Source organism: Chrysochloris asiatica, unplaced genomic scaffold (genome assembly GCF_000296735.1).
Source record: "Chrysochloris asiatica unplaced genomic scaffold, ChrAsi1.0 scaffold00076, whole genome shotgun sequence".
Lineage (NCBI taxonomy): Eukaryota > Metazoa > Chordata > Mammalia > Afrosoricida > Chrysochloridae > Chrysochloris > Chrysochloris asiatica.
In genome coordinates this window covers 1,722,421-1,735,601 of record NW_006408594.1, presented here as the reverse complement: position 1 = coordinate 1,735,601, position 13,181 = coordinate 1,722,421, and the positions used below count along the sequence as shown (strand labels likewise).

The window sequence follows — 13,181 nt, the reverse complement described above, 5'->3', positions numbered from 1 at the left end:
GGTAGGGGATGGCCACAGTGGCTGTGTGGTGGTCAGCTCCGGATTTGCCGTTAGACACACTTGGCCCCATGCTTGGTGCCTCACAGGGTTCCTCGGTGCCTCCTGACTTGCCGGTCATTGTCCTAATCACGTCATGCTGGTTTGAATGACAGCTCTCAGCCTCCTGTTTTCTCCTCAGCCCTTTCTGTTTTCTTACCAAACACTGTGCTCCGTACTCCCTTCCTGTTCCTTAAGGTGTGTTTTCAGAATGAATTGGAAGGCCGGCTGATCTGCTCAGTCCTGGCGCCAATCCCCTCTCCAGTGTCTTGTCTTTGCCAGTCACACCTTCTGTGTGCTCGGAAGAGTGAGCCCTGGCTTCCCTTTTTAAGCAGGACCTCGAATGAGTGCTGAGACAGTATTGAGGGATCGTGGGGTCAGCAGCCCCTTCCCAACTCATTCACAAGTGCTGGGAACACCTCATGGGTACACTGTTCTTGACCACGAGGGATTGTGGGCACCAGAGACATGGGGTGCACAGTTGATAGGAGATTGTATTTCCTACGGCATATCTGGGAGTGAGGTGTTGGGGGCGGGACGTGGCTGGAGGTGAGGTCGAGGGTTCATCCTGCCATCTGGGTCTCGGCCAGCACTGCTGTGTGCGGGGATCAGACAACGACACGGCAGGAGGGAGGCTGCCCGGGCAGCACCTCCTAAGCATGTTGCTCTACACTGCCTTCTTTCAGGAAGGCAACCTTAGCAGGAGAGGAGAGAGGGAGGTCAGCAGGCAGCTGAATGGCAGTTGGGTGACCACGCATGTCCCTCTCCCCCACCCCTAATGGCCCTGCCTGTCTGGGTTGTCATCCTAGAGGCAGAACAGGTCAGCCGCCAGCCCCTTCTCCCCAGCTCTGCCCTATATAGGACCCAAGAGGTTCTGGCTGAATCCTCCTGGCACCGTCAGAGGCCAGAGGAAGACCAAACTTGGAGACTTCTTCCCCCTCGGCCTGTGGCACCCGCTGCCGAGGGCGGATGGCTGCTACCTAGGAAGAGAGCCCCTGGAGAAACCAGATGTATGAGACCTGGGTTCATCTGCGTTTCTTCTTTCCCGCTGCTAAAGCTGCACTATTTATTGCCATGTAAAAACCTCCTGAGGTTGGGGAGCAGTATTCAGTACAAAATGTCAGTCTTGTTGTGTGGGTTTTTTCCCCCGTTTGTGGCAAGAGGTCGATGAATTCCGTTTCTCATCTGCCCGTCAGTATTTTGTTCTCCCATCACGTCTTGGTGTTTTTTTTTTTCTAGCTACCTCCATCAGCAAGATTCTGGTAACACTCTCTGCAGCTGTCTCATTCCTGCCCAATGACAGTGACATGAAATGACCCTAAATAGCCCAATGTTGGGGTAGAGATTCCTGCGTCCTTTCTGTTACGACTGGGAGGTTGAGAACTAGGTTCAGCCTTTCTATTCTGCCTGCCTTTCTCATACAGATGCCAGGGTGCCTTAAGATGGGTGGATTGTTTTGTCTGTCTGAAGCACTGAGAGGGATTCTGGCATAGAAATTCCTCCACTCTGTTCCTCAAAATAAGATGGGAGTATGAAAAACAATGAATGTGCCTGAGTGCCCTGGAGAGGTTGGGTCAGTGGGTGTGGGTGAAGCCTGGGAGTACTGGTTCTGAGCACCCACCTGGTGTGCCCACCAGAGGGCAGGGAAGGGGAAGAACTGGTAGTGGTGCAGAAGCAGGGCTTAGTCTTCTTGAAGAGAGGATTCGCTTCCCTGCTGTGATAAGACCCGGGTTCCTAATTACCAGTCAAGTGTGACTGAATTTAGAATGGGAAATGAGTTGGCCTCCTCTCATACACAGCATCTAAGAGCATGCCTGTCTTCTCTGTTGGTCACAAAATCAAACACAAGTTTCACCAGTGGACGAGCAAGAACCTCTTTAAAGTTCTGAGAACTGGAACCAGAGTTTGCTAGCTATCACTGGGCCATTTTGTCCCCATAAGAGGTAGAAGATAGTTACGTGCTTTGAGATTATTGGATGGAAGAGGCTGACATCATTCTGCCTTTTAAAAAAAAAAATTATACTTGGGAGAAGATGCAATAGCTTTCCCCTCCTCACTGCCTTTTTGCTCAACAATTCCCACCTTTGCTTAAGTAATAGCATCTGCTGTTCCTCCTCTCTGGAGGGACTTTGTGTGCTGTTTTAGGTAAGCAAATCTCATACTGAGCCTAAGACTTAAAAAAAGAGAGAGAAACTTACTAGTATCCCAAAAACCCAAGCAGTTTTTTTCCCCAGTTCTTCCCTGCTGTCTCTTCCTCAAAAATTAAGTGCAGACCAGTGACACATTTCTTACAATTTGGTGGGACTTTTAAAAAAAAAAAAAAAGAAAAAGAAAAAGGGGGATTCATGTCGAAGCTCAGGCTTGGTAGAGTTGTGTTCACACTCTGAAGTGGCTGATTTTGCTGTCTTGTCCACTAGGGCAGTGGGAGCTCAGGTGGTTTTGATCAGGAATCAGCTTGGAGCTCAAAGGGCCCTGGAAAGTCCCTGGGGGTGATTTTCCAAATAGGGAAGTGGTAGTGTGGTGGGTTGAGACTGTGGCCTCCCTGTGAACTTCCCTGTAAGGATTTCTTAAAGCCCCGCCCGCCCTTCCTGAAAGCCAAGGGCAAAGGTTGTTGTTGTTGTTGTTAAGTGCCGTCAAGTCGGTTCCGACCCATAGTGACCCTGCACAGGGTTTCCGAGGGTGTAAATCTTTACGGGAGTAGAAAGCCTCATCTTTCTCCCACGGAGCTGCTGGTAGTTTCGAACCGCTGACCTTAAGGTTCGCAGCCCAATTCGTAACCACTACGCTACCAGAGCTCCTTTAAGGGCAAGGGTAAGAGACATAAACTTAGGCTGCCCCTGCACCTAGCTCTGAGGTTGTAGCCCTGTTGGACACTGCTGACGAAGTGGCCTGAATACTGGGGGTCACCCTGGGGTGACTGCAGTCAGCTGTGCATTTCTTTTCCTTGGGTTCACCTTGTCAACTTTAACTTCTTTCTTGGTTCTGAGACCAAGTCCACAACTTGCCTTCTAGTCACTTGTGTGTCCTCAGTGGCAGTTTCTGCCCTGTCTTGGCTTAGCCTTGAGACCCAGAGAACCGCTATCTTTTTTCTCCTCAAGGGAGAAAATAAAGCTGGGCACCGTGATGTCCTTCCACAGTATGGGAAGAGGAAAATAAAACTTTCCAACAGCTTTGACTTGTGTGTCTGGTAAGAAACAAACATCCGCCTGTGGGGGTGGCACGGGGTCTCCACAGTAGAATGGATGACACAAGCTGCTTCTGCAGGGGCCATACTAGGGCAGTGTTCATGGCTTCATTCTCAGCCATCTGTGTGGCCCTCAGTCCAGAGACATGGCTTGTGTAAGAGGAAGACTCACCCTGGGGCCCCTTCCGCCTTGGCTGTGAACACTAGACAACTTCTGTATTTCAGCACTCTTAATTCCCCAAGGGGAAAGAAGTCATACTTGTACCCTGGCGTCCAGGATGCGTTGCACAGTGCTGGCGTTGGTTTCATCTGCCAGTAAAGCATAGGAAAGTCCCCCGGGGAAGGAGGCTGCCATAATGGAGACAGGACAGGGGAACTGTGAGGTCAGGCTCAGAAGCGTCAGAATTGCTAGGTGCTGTCCAGTCGTTTCCGACTCAGCAACTGTGCACAACAGAATGAAACGGGTCCTGAGATACCACCCATTATGAGATACCACCACCCTCACTGTGCTACTCCACCTCGTTGGGGGTGTTCGTCTTTCTCACTGTCCCTCCACTTTATCAAGCATGATGTACCCATCATGACACCTAAAAAACACAAAACACACGCCCTACCCCAAACTCTGTGTCATGGGACATCAATAATGGTCACATAGAGCTTCTCATAGTATGGTGGTTCCTGGGGTGGCACTGTGGGTTAATGTGCCAGACCGCAAAGCCATTTGAACTGCAAGGTCGGTGGTTCAGCTGCTCCTTGTTAACCCTATACAAGGTCGCTATGGGTTGGAACTCACTCCATGGCACTTCACAACAACCCTAAACTGCCCCTAGTGGGAGCTATGTATCTGGGCAAGATTCCTCATCCCAGTAGGCCTCAGTTTACCACTGTAAAAATTGGGCTAGATTGAACTGAGCCAACAAATGCTAGTTCTCTGGGACAGTGCTTCCTGAGGTTTTTGACACTGTTAGGTGCCATTGAGTCAGTACCGACCCATAGCGACTTTATGCACAACAAAACAAAACACTGCCTGATCCTGGGCCAACCTCGCTACTGTTGCCACACTTGAGTCCATCGATGCTGTCACTTGGCCATCTCGTTAGGGGTCTTCCTCTTTTTCTCTGACCCTCCACCCTACTAAACATATCCTTCTCCAGCGACTGGTTCCTCCTGACAATATGTCCCAAGTATGAGAGATGAAGTTTTGCCCATCCTGGCCTCCAAGGAGCACTCTGGCAGCACTTTTTCCAAAATGGATCTATTGGTTCTTTTGGCAGCCCGTGGCACTTTCAATATTCTCCAACACCATAACTCAAAAGTATCAATTCTTCTATGGTCTTCCTTCTTCACTGTCCAGCTTTCACATGCATATGAGGTTACTGAAAATACCATGGTCAGACACACCTTAGTCCTCAAGGTGACATCTTTGTTCTTCAACACTTTAAAAAGGTTTTGTGCAGCAGATTTGCCTAATGCAGTATGTCCTTTGATTTCTTGACTGCTGCTTCCGTGAGTGTTAGTTGATCCATGAATGAAGTCTTTGACAACTTCACTCTTTTCTCCTTTGATAAGAATGTTTATTGGTCTAGTGGTGAGGACTTTTCTTTACATTGAAATGTAAAGAGATGCTAATTAAGTGATCACTGTAATGAGGGGGGAAAGGGGGAGGGAGGGCGGGAAATCCTGGTTCAGTCGGGCGGAGGTGGACTATGGACTAGAGGTCAGTGATGGGGTTTCTCCCTGCTGTCCCTGAGGATTTTGCTCCCATACACTCCAAATCCGGCAAGTGGCCTCGGTTCTCAATGTCCTCTCCTCACAGGGCCAGGAGGGTGGGAAATTGGTTAGGCCTGGGAATTACACAACTGACATCGAGTCAAGTCGACATAAACTGGAGAGATTTCCCGGATACACTGCATGCTTCAATAGAGCACCCGACAGTTCGGCAGAATACATCATTGTAAAAATACGGGACCGGCTCTAAGTTTCTGATCCTTTCTTGCCTCGTCATTACAAGGGGCACTGGGTGGGGACGCCGAATAGACCTCCCCCTCACCTATTTGAGGGGTTGCTCGCCGAGTCGGAACTGACTTGGCGACACTTTAACAACGGAGTGAACACCCCCATGAACGACCTGGTTTTAACTTCGAAGCCCGCCATGGCCCTCAGAGAACCCACGGAAGCTGGACGTGTCCCCCTGAACTCATGTCATTGTTGCAAAGCACTTCTAGTATTCGTTTCCATCTTCGGTTTGCCATTTTCTTGGTGATAGTAACACTGTTTGGGTCGCACTGGAGGCCGCTACGTCTCCCAGAAAGGGCAGCGGAGAGCCCAGTCCGGCGGCGGGAATCGGGTTGACCGCGCCGTCTTTTCCCGCGTGGGTCTGAGCTCAGTCACCAAGCAGCCCGCCCACCACGGGTCCTGAGCCAATGGGAGCGCCAGATACGTCTGACTCACCTTGCCAAGGCGAATCAGCTCGACGCGCGCGCCCGGCCAGGATCTCGCGCGATGACCCGCTGCCTCAGACTTCACAATCAAAACCTTAAAGGGACTGAAAGCGTTCTCTCCCCGCCCTTATGACGCCAGAAACGATGTGGCCTAGATATTCCTCCGCGCTTCTCGCGCCGCTAAAGGGTAGAGACTGATCATATAAACCCTGGAAAGCAGTGCGCCTTTTTCTTTTAGCGAAGCCTGGAAAAAAATTCACTTTCTTTTCATAATTGCGCCCCGGGTCGTGTATTGGAAACTACAAGCGCGTAGGCTAGGCGGAGACTCGGAGGCCGAGATCACGTGGCTAAGGCGGATGGATACAGTGACGCAAGTTCGTAAATGAGACTATAAAAGGCTGGCGTAGACGCCGCGGCCATTTCCTCGCCAGAACTTAGATGTAGATGCTTGTGCTGTTCTGTTTTCCGTCCCCTCTCGCAGGGCCCGCGGCCGTCATGGCGCATTAGAGGCAGAAGTGCAGCGGCAGCGTTGGCCCTTGCAGCGGCGGCAGCAGCACCAGGCTCTGCAGCGGCAACCCCCAGCGGCTTAAGCCATGGCGTAAGTATCAGGCGGGCCGGGCGGAGGTGGCTGGACGCGACCCAGCGACCCGGTGGCGTCGCCGAGGGGGAAGCGGTTTTACGAGGCGCCTGCGACGCGTGGCCCTTGCTTGGGTGTCCCCGGGACGCCGGCGCGCCCCGGCTGGGAGGGCGCCACCTCGCTCCCCCGAGTCCATCCGCTGCTCCTCGCCGGCGCTCCCGAAACGTGGCAGCAGCTAAGATGGCGGCGGGCAGGGGCGGGGCCGGACGGCCGAATTTGGACAGGACACTGCCTGCTCCCGGGCTCGCTCTCCTGCCTGCCGTCCATCTGATACAAACCGGGTTGGGGCGCCGCGCGGGTGGGCCCTGTCTCTAGAGCCGAGTGGCCATCTTGTCTCGGCTGTAACGATGGCGATCGCGGACAGTCGGTCTCTAACGGGGCTTCTGTTCCCGGCTCCTTCCAGGCTTCTCACGGCATTCAGCAGCAGCCTTGCTGTAACCGATACAGACACCTTCGAGTCAAGCACGTTCCTCGAATTCAGCAAAGCCCCGAGATATGGCCGAGATGAGCTTCCTGAGCAGCGAGGTGTTGGCGGGGGACTTGATGTCCCCCTTCAACCAGTCGGGTTTGGGGGCTGAAGACAGCTTAGGTCTCTTAGATGACTTCCTGGAGGTGCCCAAGCACTTCAGACCGCATGGGTTCTCCAGGGTCAAGGCTAAGGTGGGCTCCTCCGACTGGCTGGCTGTGGATGGCTTGGTCGATGCCTCAGACAACGGCAAGGGTAAGTGACCAGTGGCTACCACTTAGCCTGGGCTTAGCCCCTGGTGGGATCCGGTGATTGGGCTGCCTCATGCAGCTGACATCCCTTTTATTATTTGCAGAGGATGCCTTCTCCGGGACAGATTGGATGGTGGAGAAGATGGATCTGAAAGAGTTCGACTTTGATGCCCTGTTCAGTTTAGGTGACCTGGAAACCATGCCAGATGAGCTTTTGGCTACGTTGGATGACACCTGTGATCTCTTTGACCCCTTAGTCCAGGAGACTAATAAGGAGCCCCCCCAGACCGTGAACCCAATCGACCATCTCCCAGAAAGTTTGCCACATACCGACCAGGTTGCCCCCTTCACTATTCTGCAACCTCTCCCTCACTCCCCAGGGGCCCTGGCCTCCACACCAGACCACTCCTTTAGTTTAGATCTTGGCAGTGAAGTGGATATTTCTGAAGGAGACAGGAAGGCAGACCCACTTCCTTATATTTCTGTAGTCCCTCAGTGCATAAAGGAGGAGGATACGCCCTCAGATAACGACAGTGGGATTTGTATGAGCCCAGAACCGTATCTGGGCTCTCCGCAACCCAGCCCCTCCACCTCTGGGGACTCCCCAAATAGGAGTGTGCTGTCTTCACCTACCGTTGGTTCTCCTCGGCCTAAACCGTATGATCCCATTGGAGAGAAGGTGGTAGCAGCTAAAGTAAAGGGAGAGAAATGGGATAAGAAACTGAAAAAAATGGAGCAGAACAAGACGGCAGCCACTAAATATCGTCAGAAGAAGAGGGCAGAGCAGGAGGCCCTGGCTGGGGAGTGGAAAGAACTAGAAAAGAAGAATGAGGCTCTGAAAGAGAAGGCAGACTCCCTGGCCAAGGAGATCCAGTATCTGAAAGACTTGATAGAGGAGGTCCGCAGGGCCAGGGGAAAGAAAAAGGGGCCCTAGTCGTGTACTTAGGAGTGTGCTTGTACATAGGCTTGTGCTGTAGCAATGTTGTAATAAATTATTTTGTAGTCAAAAGTACTTTCACAGGTGTGCTGTATATTTCGTGCCAGGGGACTGACTATACACAAACTTTCTGGGAGCTCGTGGGTCTTCCCCTCCAGGAACCCCAAGTTATGTTGGATTTGAGATTAACAACTGGCTGGGTATTTTCCTCAACTCTTAAGAGGATTCCTCTTGATAGTAACATGGGTAGTGGGCTGAGGACCTTAGTACAGGTGGTTAACGACTATCTGTGGCACAAGTACCAGGATGGGGTCAGTTCTTGAGCATTGCTACCTCCTGAGGGAGGACACCATTTAGAGTAAAAGGGCCCTGTAGATTTGTGCGGCCAGCCAGGAGTGAAGGAGTCATCTTAGCCCTATCGTGGACTCTGCATGTAAGGATGCTGGGCCAGCAGAGCTGTCAGGGTGGAGCTGAGCTCTCAAGCCTTCAGAGCTATGCATCCTTCCGCTCCAGTTATGTGACAGTGGTAGACAGTGATTCAAGTCTTGTTTGTAAACCAGGGCTGCCCCTGTCCTGGGTTTCAGTCTTTTGGGTGTTCTGGTGAGGCCAGCTGTGCAGAAAGAGTTGGCTGGCTAGATTAAGGTAGACAACTGCATGGCAATACCATCTTGAAGGATCCTGGTCACAGTAGTGGAGTCAGGATGCAAACTCTGGTTCCTGGTTCATGTTGGTTATTAGAAGGGCTTAAGAAGGAATATGTAGAGCAGGGCCCACCTTGGCAGGTGATAGCCTAGTTCTGTTCTCAGTTTGAGGTTCCCCATAGCTGGCTGTGTTTAGCCTTTATCCTTGGTTTGAAATCATCATGTTGATGTCCTATCTTGACAGCAAAGAAAATAGCACGAAATCAGCACAGGCACTGGTGTCAAATTGAACCTGTAGCTTAAGTGCCTTTTTGTAAGGATCACTTTGTTCCTGTTTTACAGATGGGCAAACGGGGCCCATAGCTTAAATTGCCTTCTGGGATCCAAAAGGCAGGGTAGTGCAGCAAAGTCTCAGCCACAAACCACCTCTCCCTCATGGCACCACAACCCCAGAACCTTGGCTTTGTGTCCCCATTTCTACATGCAGGTCCCTAATGTCACCTCCAAGACTGCCCCTGCTAAGGTCACAGGCCTGCTTTTCATAACCTATTTCTGATTAGGGAGCCCTGTGGTTATGCTAACTGGAGGGCTGAGGGTTCAAACCCACCAGCGGTTCCACAGAAGGAAGATGAGGCAGTCTTGATTTGTAGATACCAGCCTTGGAAACCTTTTTGGGGTTGCTGAGTCGGAGTAACAGGCAGCAATGGATCTGTGGGTACTTACACTATAGCTTCCATTCCCCAGCTACAACCCAAGTGAGCTCTAGGGCAGTGGGGATTCGTCCTGTGTTGAGTCTACAGGGCAGGGGAGAAGTGACGCATAGGATTCTCAAAGCTGCCATGTTACAGGAGCAGACTGCTGCATCTCTCGAGTGCCTGGTGGGTTTGAACTGCTAAACTTTCAGCCTTCCCCTTTCAGCTCTGATACTGTCAAATGTCCTCTGCACCATGTATTTAATGCCAGCTTCTCCCTTTCCCCAATTTGAGCTCTTTGTTGATAACTTCACTCTAAAAAAAAAGTATTTAGATGGGTGCACGCTGCTCCTTTAGAAAGGCAATCAGGAAAGGCCTCCCAGGAAGCCTGGTGAGCCCTGTGGGAGCCGGAAGGACTTGGGTGGAGGGTACAGCTTGGGGAAGGGCGCACACAGCTGGCCCGGGCCTTGTAGCCTCGATAAAGACTTTCATGTCCCCACCTGGTCCAGCCTTTCAGCTGTCAGGACAGCTGTTAAAACCACTGACGTGTTCCGCAGAAGGGTGTGGACACCTTTCCCCTCATTCCCCTCCGGTAAATGTCAGATGTGCTAGGCACCTGGACAAGCTGGGAGGTAGAGCCTACCTTCTCCTAGCTTGTGGGTGTGGCCACTGGGTGCTTCCTCCCTCTACCCTGGGATCAGTGGGGTAGACGCGGCCTCTTGAGGCAGGTGGCTGATTCTTGCTAAACTGCTTAAAGGATAAAGGGAAAGTGCCTGAAGGAGCTCTGGGCCCCTCTCCCCTGGGCTTACTTCTGCCCACAGGTGGGAAGCTGTGGGGACAAGAACCCAAGGCAGCACAGGCAGCCTTGGCAGAGGCTCTCCTCAGCTGTGGCCTCCCAGAGAGACAGGTTCTGTGGCCACCATGTGTCCTGTAGGATAGACACGCCCTGGTGGGTGTTACCCTGGGAACAAGGACAATCAGGCTGATGACTATGGACATCTGGGTTGTTGGGTGTGGTCACCTCCAAGCTTGACAGTGGGTAGAGGTGAAAAATGCCCCCTTTCAGGCCACCCTCAACTGCAGCCCAGGGAACCCCGTCTGATCCACCCATGCTCTCTACCTGGTACTACCTCAGGAACCACACAACCTAAGGAGCCTTGTGGACTTGGGCAGTTGTCCCAGGACAGTTGGGATGCCTGAGAGGTCCAGGCCTGTGACTTAGCAGGTCTTTAACCATGACCACCAGGGAAGTCTTACCCTTCCCTTCCTCACCCTTACATTGGCCCAACAGATGTCTTTTACATCTGCTGTCTCCAGCACTGTCTCCTGGGAGGGTCCAGCCTCTGCCTACTCGAAGGGGGTGCAGTTGTAGCTTCCTGCTCCCCTATTCTGCCCAGACACAAACCTGAACATGAGATCCTGTTTCTAAGGTTCCCACATTTCCCTCATATGACACAGGTAGGAAAAACACCACTGAGGACTTTCATGCCCTGGGTGACAGGAGGCCCGGCTGGCTGCCCACAATGGCAGACCCAACATGCCCCTGGGTGTGGGAAGATTGAGACCTTGGTGTGGCTTTATGGGATCAGATGGCTGCCAGACTGAGCTGGCCTGGGAGACTTATGACCTGAAGCTGTAAGATCCCTGCTGGGAAGTCCTTGGGTGCCAGAGGACCCGAAAGTCAGCATCACACAGGCAACTCTTGGGTGCACATTTATTAGAAACCAGAAGTCCACTAAGTGAGATCTCCTCCAAGCCCTGGGTGTGGCTTGGTTCCACAGCAAACATCCCAGAACCCTCCGTGAGCAAAAGTAAACTAAAGTCAGAAACATTCTTCCTGGCATGTGGGATGGCTCCTCCCAAGCCTGAGCAGCCAGCTCCAGGTGAGTGGAAATCCTTTCCAGAGTTTGCCAGCTCAGCTCCGTTCTAACCTGCACCCTGACTCCAGCTCCAGGTCTTCCCTGGCCAGGCGGGCCCCGCAGCGCCATCTGCTGGCCCCACAGCGCATGGTGGGTCCTAGCTGCCGAAGTACTCCTGCTGGAACTTCTGGAAGTCCTCCTCGGTGAACACCGTGCCCTCGGCCTTCTTCTTCTTCGTCTTGGTCACAGGCCTGTCGCAGGCCTTGCGGCCCCGGTTCTGTACCAAAATCTAGGGGCAGCCCAAGAGTTACTGCCCTTGGAGCGAACTACCTGGTCCAGTCGACCAAGTGCTGCCCCCAAGTGGCCGTCCCAATGGTCCTGGAGGCGGCACAGCCCTCCCACCTACAGAGACCCAGAGGAGAAGCCTCAGCTAAGACCCCCACCCCGTCACTTCTGGTGGCCTCCCCTGCCAACCTTTTGGGTGACAGCCTCAGCCACGGTGCTCCTCGTGGCGGTCAGGAATTTTAGGTTTGCTCTGAGGTGGTCCTGGCATTCTCGCTTCTGGAACTCGGCTGTGGGAGGCAGGAAGGGGCAGCATTTCAGCTTCATTCCATCACCCCAACCTCGGCCCTGCCTTCTCTGGACTGTTACAGCAACCTGAAAGCTTCAAATCCAAGCGCCACCAATCCTGCGCCAGTCCTCCCCTCCCAGGCTTCCCAGCTATTGCATCCCACGCACGTATGACGGGTCCAGCCCCATTCTAAGTTTAGAGGAGACACAACAGGCACAAAGCCCTGCCCTCATGGAGCTTACATTCTAACGGGAAGAGGGATGGTGCCCAAGAGAAGAGTATTTTAGAGGATGATACATTTTAACAAAGTAGGAAACAAAGGAGCAATGCCAGGGTGTGGGAGGTGAGTGAGTCGGCTTCCCCGAAATGACATTTGACTAAAGACTCAGTGTGGCATGTTAATTGCCTGGAGTTGGCCCCGTCCCACTTAGCAATTACATGCTTGGGGAGATTCTCGGTCACTTCTCTTCCATGAGGGTCGGAAGAGGTGTTCTGCTCACCTCCGTTATCTCTAGTATTCGGTCCTGTGCCTGGCTCGCAGCTGGTATTCTAGACACCCCGTGCAACATCTCAAGGCGCCGACCCCAACCCCAATAGCAGTACGTCCACTCCCTTTCCGAGCTCACCTAGCGCCGACTTGGGCACTTTTCCCTTGGCCGAGTTCCGCAGTTTTCGGCCCTGGGTCGCCTTTGCCTTCCGGGCTCGCTTCGCCGAGGACCCTCTCGGTTTGGCCTGTTTGGACGCAGACTGGGAGACTGCAGGGGAAAGAGAAGCGGGCGCAGGTCATAGGGAGGCAAGATACCCATCGCACCGGGATGAGGACCGTCCTGACTTTTCCGAATCCTGGAACTCCGGTACTCAGCTCCTGCTGCCCAACCACCCGTACGCGCCGGCATCCCCGGGCAAGCGCCCTCACCCTCGGACTGCCCCAGCAGCTCCAAGCCCCGCCGGAGCAGAGCCGCCGACATGACTACCTTCGGCTCCGCCCACGCCACTTCCGCCTGGGATGTTTTCATCGTCCCGCTGGAAACCCGAGCCTGATCAGAAGGTTCCGGAGTAGGCGGGCGGAAGTGCCAGCCTACCTTAGGACGCATGCGTTAGGAGTTGCCCGTTTATTACGAAGGGGGAGGAGGGGCGGGGCTAACAGTCTTTTGGTGTGGCGCTGTAGGATCAGCACTGGACTGCGAATCACAAGATCTGCAGTTCAAACCCACCAGCTGCTCCTTGGAAACCCTATACAGGGTTGCTATTAGTCGGAACTGACTCGACGGCACTTAACAACAACAACGCCAACAGTCCTGGTGTGGCGCTGCAGGATAATGCGCAAGATCAGCGGTTCAAACCTCCAACTGCTCTTCTTGTTAGGTGTCATCAAGTCGGTATCATCTCATAGGGACCTCATGCACAGCAGAACAAAACACTGCCCGATCCTGGGCCTGTTGCCACGCTTGAGTCCATCGATGCTG

General features: G+C 53.1%; 2 protein-coding genes across 2 annotated transcripts; one reads left to right on the top strand and one right to left on the bottom strand.

Annotated features, from left to right (window-relative positions):
• The first annotated feature begins 6,793 nt into the window (after nucleotides 1-6,793).
• Nucleotides 6,794-7,949, top strand: ATF4 (activating transcription factor 4). The gene is made up of 2 exons (XM_006865261.1): nucleotides 6,794-7,019; nucleotides 7,120-7,949. Exons 1-2 carry the CDS (start codon nucleotides 6,794-6,796, stop codon nucleotides 7,947-7,949), a joined length of 1,056 nt encoding a protein of 351 aa, XP_006865323.1.
• Nucleotides 7,950-11,301: 3,352 nt separating this feature from the next.
• RPS19BP1 (ribosomal protein S19 binding protein 1) lies at nucleotides 11,302-12,683 on the bottom strand. Its single transcript, XM_006865170.1, has 4 exons — nucleotides 12,632-12,683; nucleotides 12,342-12,470; nucleotides 11,619-11,716; nucleotides 11,302-11,433 (listed from the first exon to the last, which is right to left on the bottom strand). The coding sequence occupies exons 1-4, from the start codon at nucleotides 12,681-12,683 to the stop codon at nucleotides 11,302-11,304; spliced, it is 411 nt and encodes a 136-aa protein (XP_006865232.1).
• Between the last annotated feature and the right edge of the window lie 498 nt (nucleotides 12,684-13,181).

Excerpts from the sequence above, each read along its gene's own strand:
- ATF4 (XM_006865261.1), top strand. The coding sequence starts at position 6,794 with ATGGCCGAGATGAGCTTCCTGAGCAGCGAGGTGTTGGCGGGGGACTTG. Across the intron at positions 7,020-7,119 it reads TGCCTCAGACAACGGCAAGG|AGGATGCCTTCTCCGGGACA; the intron begins GTAAGTGACCAG and ends TATTATTTGCAG.
- RPS19BP1 (XM_006865170.1), bottom strand. The coding sequence starts at position 12,683 with ATGTCGGCGGCTCTGCTCCGGCGGGGCTTGGAGCTGCTGGGGCAGTCC. Across the intron at positions 11,717-12,341 it reads AGTGCCCAAGTCGGCGCTAG|CCGAGTTCCAGAAGCGAGAA; the intron begins GTGAGCTCGGAA and ends TGCCTCCCACAG. Across the intron at positions 11,434-11,618 it reads CTGAGGCTGTCACCCAAAAG|ATTTTGGTACAGAACCGGGG; the intron begins GTTGGCAGGGGA and ends GGCTGCCCCTAG.